This window comes from Haliotis rubra, unplaced genomic scaffold, assembly GCF_003918875.1.
Source record: "Haliotis rubra isolate DU_JTF1 unplaced genomic scaffold, ASM391887v1 Scf15, whole genome shotgun sequence".
Taxonomy (NCBI): domain Eukaryota; kingdom Metazoa; phylum Mollusca; class Gastropoda; order Lepetellida; family Haliotidae; genus Haliotis; species Haliotis rubra.
In genome coordinates, this window is record NW_025765447.1 from 666186 (window position 1) to 686775 (window position 20590).

Below are 20590 nucleotides of genomic sequence, written 5' to 3' on the forward strand. Positions count from 1 at the left end.
TACGTAGGGTTTCGAAGGAGGAGGTGGTATTACTTGCGTTCCGGACTAATGCTGTTTAATTAGCACTAACCAAATAAGATATGCCGCAGACTGAGTGAGTGAGTGAGTAAGGTTTTACGCTGCTTTTAGCAATAATAAAGCAAAATCACTGCGAGGGACACCAGAAATAGGCTTCACCATTGCACCCACTGCGGGAATCGAACCCAGGTCTTCAGCGTGACGAGCAAACGCTTTAACCCCTAGGCTACCCTACCAACGTCCTTTACCAGGACACGACTGGGTATCGAACTGTCGAGCTTCGATAGGCGGATAAAGGATGCGGTTTAGCCATTTAATGATATACAAGAGCAGATAATGGTGCTTATAACAGGACATAAATTGTCAGTTATCAAAACGTACGCGATATCATAAGATATTTATCTGTATCTATAAAAATTCCCTGTCCCTCCAGTACAAGTCCTGGCTTTTAACGCGGACAGTGTAGCCCCGACCTTCAACCTGCCTTGACACAAAAGATATGTGAAATGAATACCCCTATCGTCGTATCTGTAGTAGACGTGTACCATACTGGTCAACAAAGATAGCAGCTCGTTCCATTACATGGGCCATTTCACTATCTGTAGGCGCCATATGTCGCCACAATAGCCTTTACCGTGAAAACATTGGCCTGTTAAAGTGCAAAGCTATATAAATAACGGCCGCATATTTTTTACAATATTGTCATGTTTCACATACAATGTATTCCAATATTTCTGTGTTTCTCTGAAGATTTAAAAGTAAAATGAACCTTTCAAAACAGGTTAAATTACAATTTTAAAAGACAGGTTATGGTGACATTTTGTGGTTATTTCAAATTAATAATAGAAATTTACATAAATATGAATAAAACGGAAATTTGAGGTGTTATTTTGGGCCGTATTCAAATAAAAGTTCAACTAGTAAGAATATCGATCTGTTCTCATGCTACATAGTCAGTATAAAATGGCTCATTGTATATTTTCAGCTATCATTAAATAGAAACGGATATATTTGGCTTTGTTCTAGCTCTGCATACAATGTACACAGAACATGTTTCGTAAGGTTCATGCTGATTTACGGAAATAAGTTTTGTGAGTGAGTGTAGTTTTACGCCGCTTTTAGCAATATTCAAGCAACATCGCGGCGGGGGACACCAGAAATGAGTTTCAGACATTGAACCCATGTGGGGAATCGAACCCGGGTCTTCGGCATGACGAGCGAACGCTTTAACAGCTAAGCTACCCCAATGCCCCGGTAGTTATGGACCATTTATACGCTTCCGTTTTGATAATTTGTGTGTAACTTTAGCAAAGAAAAAAATGATGAAGTGAGTTGTATTGTACGTTGCTGATGGCAACACTCCGGCAATATCCACAAGTTTGGAAATTCTTTTATCCATGCTTGGAATCGAACTCGTGCGTTCGACGCGAAGAACGCTTTACCCAAAGCCTTCTCCCCCGCCTCTAACACAAAACGTAGAATATTGTTATTATGTCACCAACATATAATTGTTCACTATATGCAACTTCTGGCATATTATGAACAATTATAAGGTATCTGTCCTTGGAAGGTTCAGATTGGTCTTCATCCAACCGTTCCAATCACCTCTAACGGGAGCGTGTGGTCAGTCTCGCAGAGTTGGTTGACACTATAGTCATGTCATCGTATCCTAGGTGGGGCGTTGGGGTAGTCTAGTGGTTAAAGCGTTGGCTCGTCACGCCGAAGACCAGGGTTCGAATCCCCACATGGGTACAATGAGTGAAGCCCATTTCTGTTGTACCCCGCCGTGATATTGCTGGAATATTGCTAAAACGGCGTAAAACCAAACTCAGTCAGTCAGTCGTATCCTAGGTACATAGTTGGATGCTATTGATGTCAGTCACTGGATTGCCTGGTCCTGAATCTAGTGGTGACTTCAACAGCAATGAAATAGAGATATACATTGTATACATTTCACAATTAATCCTAAATTTTAAATGCGTCAGTCTTCATGTAAAACTTTTTTTTAAAAATAATACTGACTGACTGACTGAGTTTGGTTTTACGCCGCTTTTAGCAATATTCCAGCAACATCACGGCGGGGGACACCAGAAATGGGTTTCACACATTGTACCCATATGGGGATTCGAACCCGGGTCTTCGGCGTGACGAGCCAACGCTTTAACCACTTGGCTACCCCACCTCCCCCCAAAAATAATAATCCAACAACCCATGTAAGAGGCGACTAACGGGATCGGGTGGTCAGGCTTGCTGACTTGGTTGACACATGTCATCGTATACCAGCTGCGCAGATCGATGCTCATGCTGTTGATCACTGGATTGTGTGGTCAGACTCGATTATTTACCAACCGCTGCCACATAGCTGGAATATTGTTGAGTGCGGCGTTAACCAACAAACAAAACAAACTTAATATTAAAGAAACTGTGGATATGAAATGTTTGGGTGTAAAACGCAAGACGTCCTGAAAACGAATTTCCTAAAAACAAAACAATTGCAATTGTTTTCTTGAAGTTATTCTTCTAACGTCCATTTTGAATGATAAACTCAGAGGCAAAAGAAACGCTGGTTTTATAAACGCTGACACAATTTTAATCCACACCTAAAGTCATGGTTAGAGACATTAAAAAAAACATTCTCCCAAACGCAACAGTCATTGCTTTGGCCTCGTGGTGAATCTGCATCACGATTGTTCTGTGAAATATGGGTTGTTTGGGTTTTTTCGAGAAAATGCATAAGGAAAATTCTGTGCAAGGATCGGGTATAAATCATGCCCAGAATCCTTCCTTGGCATTGAATCGTTTAGATTTCATTAACAAGAATGACACGTTTGACGTCTGAGCAGCGAGAGAGAGCGATAGGGATGTTGCAGATGGGGGCAACTCAGGCCAGAGTTGCACAAATCATGAGTTGCCACAAAACGGAATGGAATGTGAACGAATTATGGACAATTCAACACCTGTTACAAGAATGCTCACTATTCTTTACAATGTCATCATGTTGTTGAAGTCGGTCAACCTGATGTTAATTGTTGTGTCTGTGAAATACAATGATATCTGTTGCCATACCTTGTCATATGTTTTTATTGGATGAGAAAATTAGAAGCCAGCGTTTCTTTTGCCCCTCAGTTTATGAATGAATATGCAATTGATACGGAGGATCCAAACCAACTTCATCATGAGCACTTCAGCTGTATACACGAAGACCGCTATGTAAACTAGGCTCTGGTGTTAATGCCTCGCTAAGCACAAACAACAACGTCCTTCAGGTCACTAAAGTACATCTGAACCTACACATGTATGTCGGGGGTTGAAGCAGTGGTATGACGTTCATGTCGGAGCCGTCTCGAGTTGTGAGTATAATGGACGGAATATTCAGGAGCAGGACCGCGGTTTCACGCGCATCTGTACGATCCTAGTCTTCACGTGACCTCTGACCTGACAAGATCACAACAATGACAAAGCCGCAATAAACAATCCAATACTTTCACGGCGTCAACATTCAGTACATTGTCTGAATATTCAACGTAGGTAACATCTGAATTAACGAAGAAAATAACCACAAGTTTCAGCATGTAAACAATGCACTTTCAAACACGTAGAAACTTGGGCATTCGGTATAACTTGGAGGTTGATTTGACTTCTCCAGGTGGGTTAAGTATCAGCACAACAACAAAGCAGTAATATTATGTGTTACAAATATTTCAAGGCAGAAATTGGACTGGCATTGATACTTTGGATAGCATCATTCTCTGGTCCCCGGCCCTCTTAGTCCTTGCTGTGTTAAGACTCTAATTAAGCCTCCGTCTGGCAGCTTTCCAAACATTCGCCTCCTTGTAGCTTTTGGTTTCCACATTTTGAATTTCCTCCAATGAATGTCATCAAATCCTTTAATTTAAAGCCTTTTACTAAACCATTCTCAATGTAGTAGTAATTCATGTCAATGAATACCCGTGAAGGTTCGGGGTAAAGTATTGATCTTCAGTAACCAATGCTTGTCGTAAGAGGCGACTAATGGGATCGGGTGGTCAGGCTCGCTGACTTGGTTGACACATGTCATCGATTCCCAATTATGCAGATCGATGCTCATGCTGTTGATCACTGGATTGTGTGGTCTACACTCGATTATTTACAGGCCGCCGCATATAGCTGGAATATTGTGCGGCGTAAAACTAAACTCACTCACTCATATTAATGAAATACACCTTCGACTATCCAAACTGTATCACCCTTAATCAGCTGTCGGGCTGTCCTGCTACATAAATATTGCCAAACCAATGAGGACATCCAACAATGCATGACGTCCTGCGCTTGCATGAAAAATGATCGGAAGAACTGAATCCTTGACAAATATTTTTAAAATAAAATATCACATCAGATTTCACTGCCGTGATGGGTCTAATGAATGAAATACACCGACAATTTATCACAACTATTAATGCTTAATTAATCATCAAAACTTCAATATGCACACTCGGGTCCGCGGTTACATTTAATCAGCCAGCTTTATTATTCGGTCGATAAACACTTGGCAATACTTGATTGTTACATATTCTATATATACATCGTCATATGCAGTTTTATTTCATCAGCGAGCCAGTTGACCCCAAACATCTGCTGTGTATGTTCTCTAAACTCTCATGACCTACAGATGCATTTGTGCAGACCTAATCGCATGATACATCCGGTCCGAAGAAGGTCATTAGTTAAGCTGATCTCGACCCTAATTGGTCTGACATACAGTATTTAATCTCCTGAATGGCAAGGGCTGACTAAAGGCCTCTTATTCAAGTGAGTGTTGCGCTTCCGTTATTCGAATCTGCGCATCCGGTACAGATGTGATATCGGAAGTGACGTGACGAGCATGTCCTGCCGCCATTGTCGTTCAAGATGGCGGGGCAGATGACTGTGATAGTGACGCAACCGAGGATCAGGTTAAAGATGAAAAGGTTGTGGCAGATGATGAGATTGTACTCGGCGGGCGTACAGGAACGGTTGAAACTCTGAAATCTGAGGGAATTGTCTTGTCATGCTGAAGGGTTCCCTTCCTGTTGTATGGCAAAGGCTCTGGAGAGTATTGATGTACTGCGATGTTTTTAGACATAGTTAAGTCCAGATACAGGACGAGGTCGTGGTTAGCGTTAGCTCGTCACGACGAAGGTCCATGTTCGATTCTCCACATGGGTAAAATGTGTGAGCCTATTTTAGTTGTCCGTGGCCGTGATAGGACTATAGTTAAAAGAGGCGTAAACCTGCTCTCTCACTATGCAGATCTATGAGATTGCAACAGTCAGGTTCTGATCCACGTCAGACTGACTGAGTTTGGCTTTACGCCGCTTTTAGCAATATTCCACCAACATCACGGCGGAGGAGACCAGAAATGGGCTTCACACGTCGTACCCATGTGGGGATTCGAACCCGGGTCTTCGGCGGGACGAGCCAAGACTTTAACCACTAGAGTACCCCGCCTCCCCTGATCCACGTCAGAGGCCGTATAGGTTTGTTATATAAATGTGAATCGCCATTAACATATACAGTCAAGTCTCGTTAATCCGACTCCCGTTTATCCGACAATCGGCTTTATCCGACACTTTAGTTGGTAACAAATTGAATAGCCGAAGACCCGGGTTCGAATCCCCACATGGGTACAATGTGTGAAGCCCATTTCTGGTGTCCCCCGCCGTGATGTTGCTGGAATATTGCTAAAAACGGCGTAAAAGCAAACTCAGTCAGTCAGCCAAGTGATATAATTTAATGAGTGAGTAGTATGGTTCAGACAATCATATTAATGAAATAAGGAGGTAAAACAGATAATAAATAACATCGATGAAATTATTCGACTTATCAGAGGAGAACTCAAAGTGAGAGATCTGGATCTGATGAGTGATCTAGTTTTCGGACTTCACTCTTGTGCAAGCCTCGGTGGCCGAGTGGGTCAGGTCGATGACTCAGTGTGCTGGCGATCACATGCATTACTCAGAAGGTGTGGATTCGAATCCGGGATGGGACTCCGCCGGAAGGGTAATAGAATTTGCAATTTTCTAACAAAGTATAGTCCTATATATAACCTACGTTACATGTGGACAGTAAGGGTCGTGTCTCCCAGATTGTTAATGAAGTATAACATACATGGCTTCAGCTGTTCAATACAGGAAATTCAGAGACGTCAAGAGAGCGAATGAGTTAAAGTTTGTCGTCTCAAACGATGAATCTCAAAGTGAGAGATCAACCTCCAGCAACATCAGATTGAGGACACCAGAATTGGACTTCACACATTGTACCCATATGAGGAATCGAACCCGGGCCTTCAGTGTGACGAGCAAACGCTTTAACCACTGGGCTACCCCACCCACAAGCGTTAAACTGACTTTACAATAAGCCATGCCTGCACTGATGACAAAATAGCAGTGTCATTTCATTATGTCATTCCGTTGTCCATATCACCTTTAGTCGACTATGTGTTTACGTCATGATTGTATATACTTATATGCTTCTCGGATGGCTGGTTGAATCGCTCAGCGGGGACACTACTTTATGTATTCTCGTATTGTAAGAGCTATGGTTTAAACTGGTTTTACAGAACCGCGCACACGCCGACGCAGTACATGCACCACTGTGGCGAGGTTATGATAGACGAATGACACAGAGATAGAATCCACTACAGCCTGTCCAAGGGAGGTGTAAACGAGGGTTGCATACACATATATAGGGATGTACACGAAGGTAAGAAATAATAATTGCAAGGATGTCAAACCACAGGGATAAACATTACGCTGTTAAACTACATGATTATACACCATATACTTCTCAGAAAGGGATATCTAACACTGTGCTGATGTGTGCAAATTAATACAATGGTATCTAAAGAGTGAGAGGGTGGATTCAGTTTTACGCCGCACTCAGCAATATTCTAGCTACATGGGGGGGGGATATCTAAAGAAAAACGTGCAATGATGATATACCCTTCTATACGGACACGCACTCGCACTCGCACACGCACACACAATAACACATACACACACACATATTCACACACAAACAAACGTACACACATTACAGCATTGTGTTTTACTGCATACAGTGGTACCCATAAAAACGGATATCCACACGCGTTTAGTGAGTGAGTGAGTGAGTGAGTTTAGTTTTACGCCGCACTCAGCAATATTCCAGCTATATGGCGGTGGTCTGTAAATAATCGAGTCCGGACCAGACAATCCAGTGATCAACAGCATGAGCATCGATCTATTCTACCCCGGATCTTCACGGGTCCACACGCGTTAAGTATATCTAGATTTGCACAGTGGTATCACAGTACAAGGACATACAGTTACTATAGGATAAGCTATACGAGAATATATAAAGTGACGAATCAACGCCAACTTTTAGCTGAGGGCATACAAATTGTGATGTACAAATACATAGACGAACAAATGCTAATTTTCAGCTGACGGCTATAGTCTGTTTGCAGTGAAAACGTACCGATGAATTTCAATTTAAACAAAAAAGCAAATCGGATAAAATGGAATTACGATTGCGAATCCTCTTAATTTTACCTTGCCAAATGAACATTAAAAGCTCATAATTTTATTCAACCTAGGATAACAGTTGTTTAACAAACTATCATAGTTTCAAATCGCTATTATTGGTTTGTATTACAAGGGTGTATGCACATCAACTGAAACACCGAGGAAAAGTAGAGTTGGTCTAAGTTAACGCTCATCTCGAACCGCACGTGCATTTGTTTTCACTGTTCCAACTACTGCTCTTACCCCTTGTAATACAAACCAATAATAGCGATTTCAATGTATGATCGTTTGTTAAACAACTTTTATCCTAAGATGAATAAAATTCTGAGATTTAAATGTTCAATTGGCAAGGTAAAATGATGACGATTCGCAATATTAATTTCACTTTATTTGATTTACTTTTTTGTTTAAAGTGAAATTCATCGGTACATTTTCACTGCAAACAGACTATAATAAACAATGATATACTGATACATGGACGAGCAAACGATGACATTCAACCTTCGTCATGCAACAAGAGCGATAAAACCCTTACCACATCCATAAGAAATCCCTGATAAAAGCTGAGTCTATTGTACAATTCCGGCTAAATCATGAACATGGGTTTGTATGTTTAACGCCACAGTCAGCAATATTACATACGATGAGAGAGCTTGTGTTTATGAATAACTATCAAATGGTGATGATCGGTGTACCGAAATAAAGAAAAAGGTACCAGGTGGTACCAGTCAAAACATGAAATGTCCAATGAAATGTTCACCTGAAATAATTCAAGAACGTATGGTTCAAGTCTAAGTAAACATTTTTGTCACTGATACATCAAATTTGAAAAATGTCCTACACATGCCCGCCATAAAACTTTAGCGCGTTGAATGTTAGCACCCTGATCTAGCAACTTCTACCTCTACATACCCGAGGAGAAATGTTGATTAATATGGATAAAGAAACTGATCCGCAAGGAGGGAGCACAGTTGGTGCCGATGGGGATGACTACTTCTTGTCGAAATGTTTCACCCCCAAATTTTACAAAGATGTTATCAATGAAGAAATCCAGCATTTCACATATTGTTTTCTCAGTAAACTTCATATGACATTAGCTTTCATCTTTAACTAATAGTGTTGAACCTCTGAAGATAGATGCACTTGATTGTCTGGTCCAGACTCGATTGTTTACAGACCGCCGCCATATAGCTGGAATATTGCTGAGTGCGGCGTAAAACTAAACTCACTCACTCACTGAATATAGATATATAAGTATATACCACGTTTATTGACAAATGGATCAAAGTATGAGGTGTTCCTTAAGTTTATCATGAAGGGTAGGGTGTACAACATTGAAAATCAAATGTTTTGACAGAACTGAAACTCTGTCCGTTTCAGAGATTGTAAAAATTCAAGCAAATATAAATGGCAAATATGAACAATAACACAAGTGCGTGTATTCCTGAACCAGTAACTATCATAAATGTGTCAACATATTGTATATAGTTCGTCCTCTCTATCTACACACAAGGTGGGCGTTTTGTAGTAATGCTTTAGCTCATAGATGACCCTTTGCTTTATGGGGAGAAGCTTTTATGTCATGATTGAAAAACTAAAATACGATATGGCGTACTTTGCTGTACCGCCCTATTGAATTAACAATCAACCACCGACTTCGCTGTGACTTCATTCACAGAACCGCCTAACGTCATAGTTACTTGCAGTTATGCGTCCTCGGTAAGTTTAAAGCAGTGTGTCAGAGCGTGAAGGACTTTGCGTTATTTGTCCACTTCAGCGACTCTAAAGGGTGCGGCAGTTAAAGTTCAACTCAGTGGCACAATTAGGTGTCCATTGTACATGTAAGGGGAATTGATGTCATTCTGACCTACAGCGTTTAACACAGGATGAATAACAACTGACTCAGAGATTCTGGTAGCTTCCTGTGTATCGTCCTTCATCAAGCTGATGACAAATTGTAAGGCATCATTTTAGTGTTGCCATGGAAGGTCCTGTTGCTAGGTAACATTTCGTGCAGATGTGCTTTGTAGGGAGAGGTCAAGGGAAGAGACAAAGTACTTCTGGTGGCAGGCAGATGCAAATAATGGAAGATGCAAATTATATCTTGTTTTAGGCTTCTAAGATCAAAAGATCTCTTGTGTTCGGCATGGAACAGGCCAGTTAACTCTCTGTCAGGCATGAGAGACCAAGGATCTCTTGTGTCGGGTACTGAGGGTGCCAAGGAAATCTTGACTCATGCATGAACGTTGCGAAGGATCTCCTTGCCAGGCATGGGAAGATCATGGAGGATCGTTGTGTTAGGCATAGAAGAGACCATGGATCTCTCTGTCAGGTATGAGAGACGAAGGAACGTTTGTGCCAAGCATGAGAGTCGTCAGGGAACGCTTGTGTCAGGCATGAAAAAATGCGATGGAAATATTTTGTCAGGCACGGAAGAGACCACGGATCTCTTGTGTCAGACACTAGAGCAGAGGATATGTGAGTTTAGTATATATATATACAGGTATAATCCACCAATATGATATGTCAATATACTACAGCCAAACATATGTGTGCATAGTATAGAGGTATAATCCACCAATATGATATGTCAATATACTACAGCCAAACATATGTGTGTATAGTATAGAGGTATAATCCACCAATATGATATATCAATCCACCAATATGATATATCAATATACTACAGCCAAACATATGTGTGTATAGTATAGAGGTATAATCCACCAATATGATATGTTATATACTACAGCCAAACATGTGTGTGTATAGTATAGAGGTATAATCCACCAATATGATATGTTATATACTACAGCCAAACATATGTGTGTATAGTACAGAGGTATAATCTACCAATGTGATATATCAGAATACTACAGCCAAACATGTGTGTGTATAGTAAAGAGGTATATTCCACCAACATGATATGTCAATATTCTACAGCCAAACACATGTGTGTATAGTATCGAGGTATAATCCACCAATGTGATATATCAGAATACTACAGCCAAACACATGTGTGTATAGTATAGAGGTATATTCCACCAACATGATATGTCAATATTCTACAGCCAAATACATGTGTGTATAGTATAGAGGTATAATCCACCAATATGATATGTTATATACTACAGCCAAACATATGTGTGTATAGTACAGAGGTATAATCTACCAATGTGATATATCAGAATACTACAGCCAAACATGTGTGTGTATAGTAAAGAGGTATATTCCACCAACATGATATGTCAATATTCTACAGCCAAACACATGTGTGTATAGTATCGAGGTATAATCCACCAATGTGATATATCAGAATACTACAGCCAAACACATGTGTGTATAGTATAGAGGTATATTCCACCAACATGATATGTCAATATTCTACAGCCAAATACATGTGTGTATAGTATAGAGGTATAATCCACCAATATGATATGTTATATACTACAGCCAAACACATGTGTGTGTAGTATAGAGGTATAATCCAACAATGTGATATATCAGAATACTACAGCCAAACATGTGTGTGTATAGTATAGAGGTATATTCCACCAACATGATATGTCAATATTCTACAGACAAACACATGTGTGTATAGTATAGAGGTATAATCCACCAATATGATATGTTATATATATGTCAATATACTACAGCCAAACACATGTGTGAATACTAGTATATAGAGGTATATTCCACCAACATCATATGTCAATATTCTACAGCCAAATACATGTGTGTATAGTATAGAGGTATATTCCACCAACATGATATGTCAATATTCTACAGCCAAACACATGTGTGTATAGTATAGAGGTATAATCCACCAATATGATATGTCAATATTCTACAGCCAAATACATGTGTGTATAGTATAGAGGTATAATCCACCAATATGATATGTTATATACTACAGCCAAACATATGTGTGTATAGTATAGAGGTATAATCCACCAATGTGATATATCAGAATACTACAGCCAAACATGTGTGTGTATAGTATAGAGGTATATTCCACCTCCATGATATATCAATATAACCGCAAAAGATATGTGTGTATAGTATAGAGGTATTTTCCGCCTGTAGGATATGTGTGTATATCACAGTGGAGGATATGTATGTATAATATAGAGGTATATCATATCAAAGAGATATGTCATCAACGCCGTCACTGTTGGTCTAGGTCCACAATGCCTCGTGTGTCGTAAGAAAATGGGGATCGGATGGTCAGGCTGCATGTCGCGGCTGATCATCAAGACATGGGACGTGGAACATTCTCGCAGCGCCCCGCCGCCTGGCATTATCATACGTGTAAAATGTCTGCCTGCAGTGCCAAACAGCAAACAAACGAACAAACGCGTGCTTCCTTCCATCACCATCCTAGAATGCTCTCGACAACACAAGTGTGTTAATACTGTCAAATACCACTGGCACCTGTAAAATATGTAGCGCCTTTCGTCGATCCAGTAATGATGCTTCACATGAAGCTGTTGAGAATAGAAATCTTTTCTTCACTAACAGGTCGGCAGTGCGTGCGTGTGCGTGTGCGTGTGCGTGTGCGAGTGTTAAGCTTTAGACTGTTATTTTCTGCCTGTACATATAGTTTCAGTGTTTATGAGTGAGTGAGTTAATATTTAACGTCACATCGGCAATCAGTGTTTATGAACCATCAGGATATCAATATATGCAATTAGAAATTGAACCAAAACAATGCGTAGTCAATTATAATTTAGAACTCGCCAAATGGCTTGTTGAATAACAACAGCAAAACAGCAGTGATTCACACTGACATATGAACTCGACTTTGTATCGGGAAGTGTTCACTTACCATCGGAACGAACCGTTTCATTCTGAAATTCTTGTGTACATTTCATAGTTTATGATTGATACTACTCACACTGGTAATGCCTGATTCAATTAATCGACGTAGATAATATGTGTTCCTGTTTATGTGTTTATCGTGGCATTGTATGAACTATACTGAGGGAAACAAAAAAAGGAACACATAAAAGTACAAGTGCCCCTTTATTCTTTTCAGGTTTCATCATGAAATTATGTGGGAGAATAGAATAAGGAACACTGCGATGATGTGGTGTTCCCTTATTTGTTTCCCTCAGTATATGTTACATCAACGGGGTCACTTTTATGTGAAACACAACAAGGCAACACGCACGCACGCACGCACGCACGCACACACACACAGCAGTACATACACACCTGTAATCAGTCGCGCTTGCTCATTCATTCGCACCAGCAAACATACGTATATCAAGTGATACTATTATGCGCTATAACAACATATGCTAATAGAAACACCTCCGTCTAAATATATGCAGTTCATTAATGCCGGCCTATATGGAAATGAAATAATATTAATAATTTTACCACGATCTATCGGAAACGTAGGTATGAAAATCCTACTCAGTCTGTAAATAGTTATGAAGCAAAGTAAACGTTCTGTTTTGAAACAGATGCAGATAGGGCACCCTGATGCCAAACAAAGATCTTGTTTCAATGAAGCCATCCGCCGCGTTATGAAGAGCCCATCTTGTTATCACGACCTGCGAGCCAATTATTTTGGTACTCGGTACTGCCGTCACATCAGGATCATATATACCTCACAATGGGATCATATCTACACATACAGCTACGAGTGAGTGAGTGAGTTTAGTCTTACGCCGCACTCAGCAATATTCCAGCTATATAGCGGCGGTCTGTAAATAATCGAGTCTGGACCAGACAATTCAGTGATCAACAGCATGAGCATCGAGCTGCGCAACAGGGAACCGATGACACGTGTCAGCCAAGTCAGCGAGTCTGACCACCCGATCCCGACAGCTACGACAGTGACGACAACATTTTGCTGGACAAAACACTTAACTTACTAAATTGGTAAAGATGTGATGCGTCCGTTTACGTTCTATACAAAACACACGCACACGCACACGCACACGCACACGCACACGCACACACCAACATAAAGACGCGTGCGCGAACGAGAACACACACATCCACACGAATATTGTAACAGGGTGTACGGGAGTATGGAGGTCAAATGCCATAACTGTTAATTATTTACCACTGTCAATGCGAATTGCTGACCGACGTCTAAACTTCAGGTGATATGATGACCGAGACACACATCCAGAGAAAAATATACATTCGAAAAAATGGATTGAAACATTAAGAAGGTTAACGAATCATTACAAGATTGAAAACAGTCGCCGAGAAACTGCAACCTTAAGACCGACAACACAACCATGTTACCCCAATAAAACACATCACCGTCGAATAAACATTTTCGTCTTTTCATTTTAACCCAGCATCAAACATGGTCTCTACTACCCTTTGTCTAGCAGTATGTCACTAACCCGTAAAGATCCGGGTTAAAATTGATCTTCAGTAACCATTGGATCGGGTGGTCGGGCTCGCTGACTTGGTTGACACATGTCATCGGTTCCCAGTTGCTTAGATTGATGCTCATGCTGTTGATCACAGGATTGTCTGGACCAGACTCGATTATTTACAGACCGCCGCCATATGGCTGGACTAATGCTGAGTGTGGCGTAAAGCTAAACTCACTCACTCACTCAGTATGCCACTACATACCACTGCCTGCTTGAACTGAGCGAGTCCCTCAGTGTGACGTGAAGAACGCATCTCTCGTTTCACAAGTTGGAATCTCTCTAATGCGATCAAAGGTAACATTTCCCAGTTCCTGAAGCTCCCAGCTTAAGGTGGAAGTCGTGAGACGTGACACTATCTGCCCAAGGGAGACACTCTCTTGCTTGAAGGAGTCAGTCAGATGGTATACGTCGACCATCGCCCAGACTACAAGACCATGTAACTAATTTTCGGAACTAACAAACTAACAGTCTCTTCTCCGGGTTTGTTATTGTATACTACGGTCCACTCAGAAAGGATCTGCATATAAATAATACATGAACCATTATTTTTATCAAATTTCACCTCCGGTGACTTTCATGTTCAATGCATTTATATTCTGGAAATATTAAACCAGATGACAGCGAGTTTGGCTTCCAATAGTTTACCCATCTTTGGAATCAAAGTTTGGTCGACAGCGAATGAGAGAACGAGGTACCAGTAACTACCCTTACTTCATCGACATTGTACAAAAATATAATGACATTATTACTTGACAGCTCCAAGTAGATATAAATTTAGTGTATGAAGCATTTGACAGAGCATAGGACAAGGTTCTACTTATGATTCTAAAAGCGGTCAAAGAATGATATCACAAGAAATGCAGACAAGTGAGTGAGTGAATAGATATTGCTTAACGCCGCTTCACCAATTTTGCATCTATACTATTCACACTTTGCTAAGGATCAAATCATGGATTCAACAGAAAGCTTATTGTAAGCATGGATGCTAGGTTTCAGTGTGTCATTTCATCTTGGGGAACCCATACCTGCTATTGACTGGTGTTGTGTACTTGTTAATGACCCGTTCCATGATTTGCTAAATGGTTGATTGGTGCCATGAAAACCATTGTTATGGTTACTCATGTCTCAAGTGCATAAGGTTAGATTAAAGTGACTGTTTGCCTAAAGAGGGGTTACCATATTATTATTTATCCAGTTTTAAATGGATGCAATTTCAAATTATAAATCTACGTTTAAGTAAAGTTGTGATTGTTTGTGATCCTTAGCAAAGCGTGAGTAGTATATTACTAATATTAGTAATTAGGCGTGACACTGACCTGATTCCATTGTAATTGAACTTCATATTCCATTATAGAAAACAGGACACAGTTTTCATTTAAAAATAACATTTCATTGAACAAGTGCCAGGAATGTTAAAAATAGTTCACTAAAACGTCTACTAAATATATAATTCAATAAAGTTTAAAGAAAATAAAGGCTGCTCAGCATTCTCTGGTGATCGATGACGTTGATGAATATCTTTAAGTTAAACGTGAACTGTCCCCGCGGGTATACGTCGCACGGAGCAGGAGAGACAATGTTCGTCAAGTAAATATTTGTAAACACGTCAAAGTTTGAGCTGGAAGAACGTGGCAGTCCCCGCTTGCTACTCGCCTTGCACCCAGCCCAAACCCACACTCGTCCTCGTGGCACGGATGTCGCGGCGCGTGCGAGGTTAGAGGTCACGGGGCATGAAGCAGGCCGAAATTCTCCTGCAACCACGTATTCGAAGTCGAGACGATGTCCTCACAACATATCAAAGAAACGCATTGGAAACCTTCACACAAAAATAACCCGAGTTTATGTGACACAATGTGGAATATATATGAATATAAAATGTCGATAAGGGTCCTTTTGCCGATCAATTACACTTTGTCCCTGCCCGCTAGGTGGCGTCATGATCAACGCTCACCTGTATACCTTTGATCTGCAGATACCTGCATCATTAGGTGACCTCAACCGACTTCAGGTTGATAAACTCAATCTAGTCTACGTGCCGTGCATCGCAGTATTAACGTCGCCACAACTCCCAAAGACACTTGGGGCACGTCCATTGGAGCGTTTATAATAACGTCACTTCTCTCACAAAATCAACAGTTAATCGGTTCATAATCACACTTTGTAGAACACGCCACAACATTATATATAAAGGGCAAATACTTTTAAGCATTGAACAATGATTTGATATGTGAATAAGAGTTTATAAGTCTCTCACAAACTGATATAGACCGACGTCCTTAACGCTGGTCGCCATTACCGTTCAGCCCTCAGCCATGCCCGGCTCCACAGCCCCACACCCTCGCTCAGCTCGACACACCGCTAAAGTGCTATATCGTTCCAGGCGGTTGCAGTTTACGGGACTTGTCACCCGACATGACATTCTACATAAACAACACATTTCTCTCGTCTCCTTTAATATGTCCATTAACGTGACACTTTCTCCGGTTGCGCTTCATGCTTCCATGGTTACGGCTGACGTCACAGGCTCCGGATGAACATACTTCCACACTATTACCGTACTAACGTTTCCTATGAACTTTCAAATGTTTCGAGAGATGGTCTGAACGTGAAAATCTCTTCTCACAGATTTTACACTGATATGGTTTAATCCCGGAATGAGAGCGTTTATGACGGGCAAGTTCGTCGGATCTCGAGAACCTCCATCCACAACCTGGCCACGTGCACTCGAATGGTTTTTCACCTGTATGACGACGAAGATGGGCTTTTAGATGCGATGACTTGCTATACACTTTGTTACACCCTGCATAGGTACAGTGGTATATTTTGTCCTCTAAACGATCCCCCTTTGCATGATTTGGGAGTTTGGGGGACGGTGTCTTCAGCGTTCTGATCTTAACGTCCTCTAGAATACTTGTTTGTGTCAGCAATGACTTGGCACCATTGGTAGGAAGTCTGTAGTGACCGGTCTGGGAAACCTGGGCTAGAGCACCGTAGTTCACCTGTCGCTGCAGCAGGGATGGATGGGGGTGATGGAGGGTATGTTGTGGGGGTAAGGCAGGCTGACGGTGGGGTTCTGCAAACGCTGCTTTGCTTGCATAGTTATGCATGAGGTTTTGCAAGCCTACACCCAGCACCACAAAGTCATTGTTACTTGTTGGCACGGTAAACGTTTCCTCTGCCGGCTCAGCTTCTCTGGGTGGTGGTGCTATTGGCTTTTGAGTACAATAAGGTACACTGTTCACAGAAGAATCACAGACAACGGGGACCGGCGTTACTGGCTGATGAATTACAGGGGGTGCTTGACACATAGGGGGTGCCTTGGGGGTGCTTACCCCATTTTTTTCCACAGCGTCCACAAGGCCCTGGCTGAACAGATAGTCCAAATACACGTCATCGTCAAGGCTCTCCAAGCTCCACACCGACGACGATGGACTGTGACTCCGTAAGTCGTCAAGGCTGCTGGCGTCACTTTCCTCCCCGGCTGAATTGAGTCGCTGGAGGGTGAACTGCTCGCGTTCAAGACTGGAGACGAGGGGTAAGAAATCCTCCATCCTCACCCCCTCAAAGAGGTTCTCTATCCACGAGTCGGCCAGGGTGATGCTAGCGGTGTGTCCACTCTTGAGATGGTGATGAACCTATGAGTGACAGCGTTATCTCTGTCCTGTTGAGCGACAGAGGGATACCCCGGAGAATGAGGCCCTCGACTATATATAGCTCATATATTCTCCTTCTCGCTGTGCACAGCGGGCAGCGATTGGCTAGCAGCAAATCGCAACGACGGGAACATGTGATTAAGACTGAGAATTTTCGCCCTCTTTAAGTGTAATTTTACACCGAATCATTTGCATACAATCCCTTCGTATTTCCCAAGTCCGAGCATGTTGTGACAATCCTCTGCGCCCGTACTCTCCACGCTTTTACTCTCGTGTACACATCAACACACACAGCCGTCAACTGAGGTCGTTACACAAGACCTACTTCGTACACAACGTACCGTTATCCTTCCTCGTGGCTGTCAAGCCTATAGCTAGGGGTACTTTGTCACCGCTCGCCTTTCCCTCACTTAATAGATGTAGCTTTCCCCTGTACGTAACCCCTGGTCAGCTGAATCCAACATCAACGTCCCCCTACCTCGGCATGTTATGCATATGTCCCCGACGTGACATTCACTTCAAGTCATGGCGCTTGCAGTGGGTCCATGTAACCGATGACCGGCTTATACGCTCACTCAACGTACAAGAAACTCACTATTAAATCCTGATCCTATCTTGCCACTGCGTATATCCAGCGGTTCGTGGTATGCGTCCCCGCAGTGCGAAACTTCACACCAACTACTTGTTGCATATCCGTTTTGCCTGGTGCAATTTGAAATGCCAGCCGGTGACACTGGAGGGTTGTGGTACTGACCACCACGGTGGAGTGTGTGTCGTTGTGCCGGTGGGGGATATGAATGAACAAAGACTATTGCTTGTTGACACCTTGTCACAGAGCGCAGTGTCCCCAAAACGCTTCCATCAACTGCCGCTTAAAATGCTATTGTCATATCTTCAACAAGTTTAAGTCCCATTAAAGCTGTGTTAAATGTGTTCCCTGTAAACAGAGTAGTTCTTAAGGATTAGACAAATTCCCGGACTGAGATGGGGGGCCACGTCCTTCCTCACTGCCGCGTCCGTGACTGGACATCAGGTATTTTCCGTCAAGTTCTCTCTGAAATAGCGAGATGAATGAATTTGGTCGCAGCGACGGGATTCCGCGTCAACTCACGGGAACAGGTTGACACAGGCTCGGAAATAGCCGAAATCAAACAGACTCGCGTGGTCATCTTCATCTGTCCCTCCTCCGCAGCCAGTCAGGTCGTTGTGTCAACATATTCCATCTTCCAGTTGAATACCTCTTCCTTCAGATGTCATCTACGTTTTACCTTCAGCGAAACCGGTGAAAATAGCGCTCTGGCTTATAAACACAGTATGCATTCCAAATGAACATCTGTGTGCTCTGAATGACTATGTCGGAGCATCGGTTAATTGCCTATGCGTGGGAATATATATGAATATATCAAAAAGTAGACAGGTGTTTCAGTGGCGAACCTACATAATTGCAGGTGCAAATGATACGTAGTGTATGTGCGGACGAAAATCGCGAGGTAATAACATATGTAACGTGACGAGTTTTAATTCTAAAACTGCATTTTTTAAATATTCATTTAAAATAGAAGCCATTATTTTTGTAGTTAAAGCAATGACACATTTTGCTTTGTGAAATGAATTCTTAAGTATTTTATTCAGCTATAAGGAGAATTTACAAGGAGGGTGGCACCAGAAATTGGCCTCGCACTACTGTACCCATATGGGGAGTAGAACCCGGTCCATTTTCGTGACGGGACGAATTAACCACTCGATTACCTCGGCACCCTTGCTGTGTATTAATAACTTGTCATATATTTCTTTTACGCCACATTAGCAATATCCTGTTGTATACGGAAATCTGTAAATAAACAAGTCAGGATCAAACGATCCAGTGATCAACATCATGAGCATTGATCCACACATTTGGGATCCACTGCCATGCTATCAACGACGTCAGCAAACTATAAGGTGAATATAGACTTACATATTGACTGAAACTCCTATAACATCAATGCATGGTCAAGTGGTCCTTTGATGTCCAGCTAATAAGCACGGCATACAGATATGCAGAATAGGTGAACTTCCTGAAATCCATAACCACCGGAACGGTGGGTAGCCTAGTGGTTAAAGCGTGGACTCATCACGCCGGGTTTAATTCCCCACATGGGTACAATGTGTGAAGCCCATTTCTGGTTTCCCCCGCCGCGATATTGCTGGAACATTGCTAAAAGCGGCGTAAAACCATACTCACAATCACTCACCATAACTACCAAATTCATGGAAAAGTAGTAATAGAATGTACTTTGCCTAGAGTGAGTAAATTGGGTTTATATATGGCGCTCTTAGCAATATTCCAGGATTATCACGGCAGGGGAACTCCCGAAATGGGCTTCACACATTGTACCCATGTGGGGAATTAAACCCGGCGGGCCTTTAATTCCACGCTTTAACCACTAGGCTACCCCTAAGGGACACAGAGGTAAGTCTGATGCATGTCATGTTGCCTTGAAGAATATGTTTTCAACACTCTGTGTACTGGATATATTCCCAGATATTACTACATACATCAGTAAACAATAAACCAGTTGTCAATGGGTTGGCTAGATGTGTATGATACATGTAATCTTTCATTCACGAATGTTTTAAGCTATTTTAGTATTTTATTTAAACAACATTATGCGTTGATATGGCTCACTTATATTTTCAGAAAGCAACTTGTCAAATTCAGATGTTAAATATGCGCATGTGTTTTGATGGATTATCTATCGAGACTGGTTATTTTCTGGCTTTGGCTCTGTATATCTTTTGAATTAATTAATCCTTTGACAGTTTCTACAAAGAGTCACATACTAACTAACTCTGCTTATCCCAGTGGAGTGCATGCACTTGTAACTTTGAGTGATCTGAAGTTGTGATTGTTTGTGCCCTCGCCAGCTTAACCACTTTCCGCACACATCAGATGTCGCTGGCTAACGACTCAGTTTATTTCATGATATGTCCGGAAGTATATCCCCTC

General features: G+C 41.7%; 1 protein-coding gene across 1 annotated transcript; it reads right to left on the bottom strand.

Annotated features, from left to right (window-relative positions):
* Nucleotides 1-14962: 14962 nt before the first annotated feature.
* LOC124270136 (Kruppel-like factor 3) lies at nucleotides 14963-18888 on the bottom strand. The gene has a single exon (XM_046705158.1). The coding sequence runs from the start codon at nucleotides 17497-17499 to the stop codon at nucleotides 16507-16509; it is 993 nt and encodes a 330-aa protein (XP_046561114.1). The 5' UTR covers nucleotides 17500-18888; the 3' UTR covers nucleotides 14963-16506.
* Between the last annotated feature and the right edge of the window lie 1702 nt (nucleotides 18889-20590).

Bases quoted from the DNA above. Each gene is read 5' to 3' on its own strand.
- LOC124270136 (XM_046705158.1), bottom strand. From the start codon at position 17,499: ATGGAGGATTTCTTACCCCTCGTCTCCAGTCTTGAACGCGAGCAGTTC.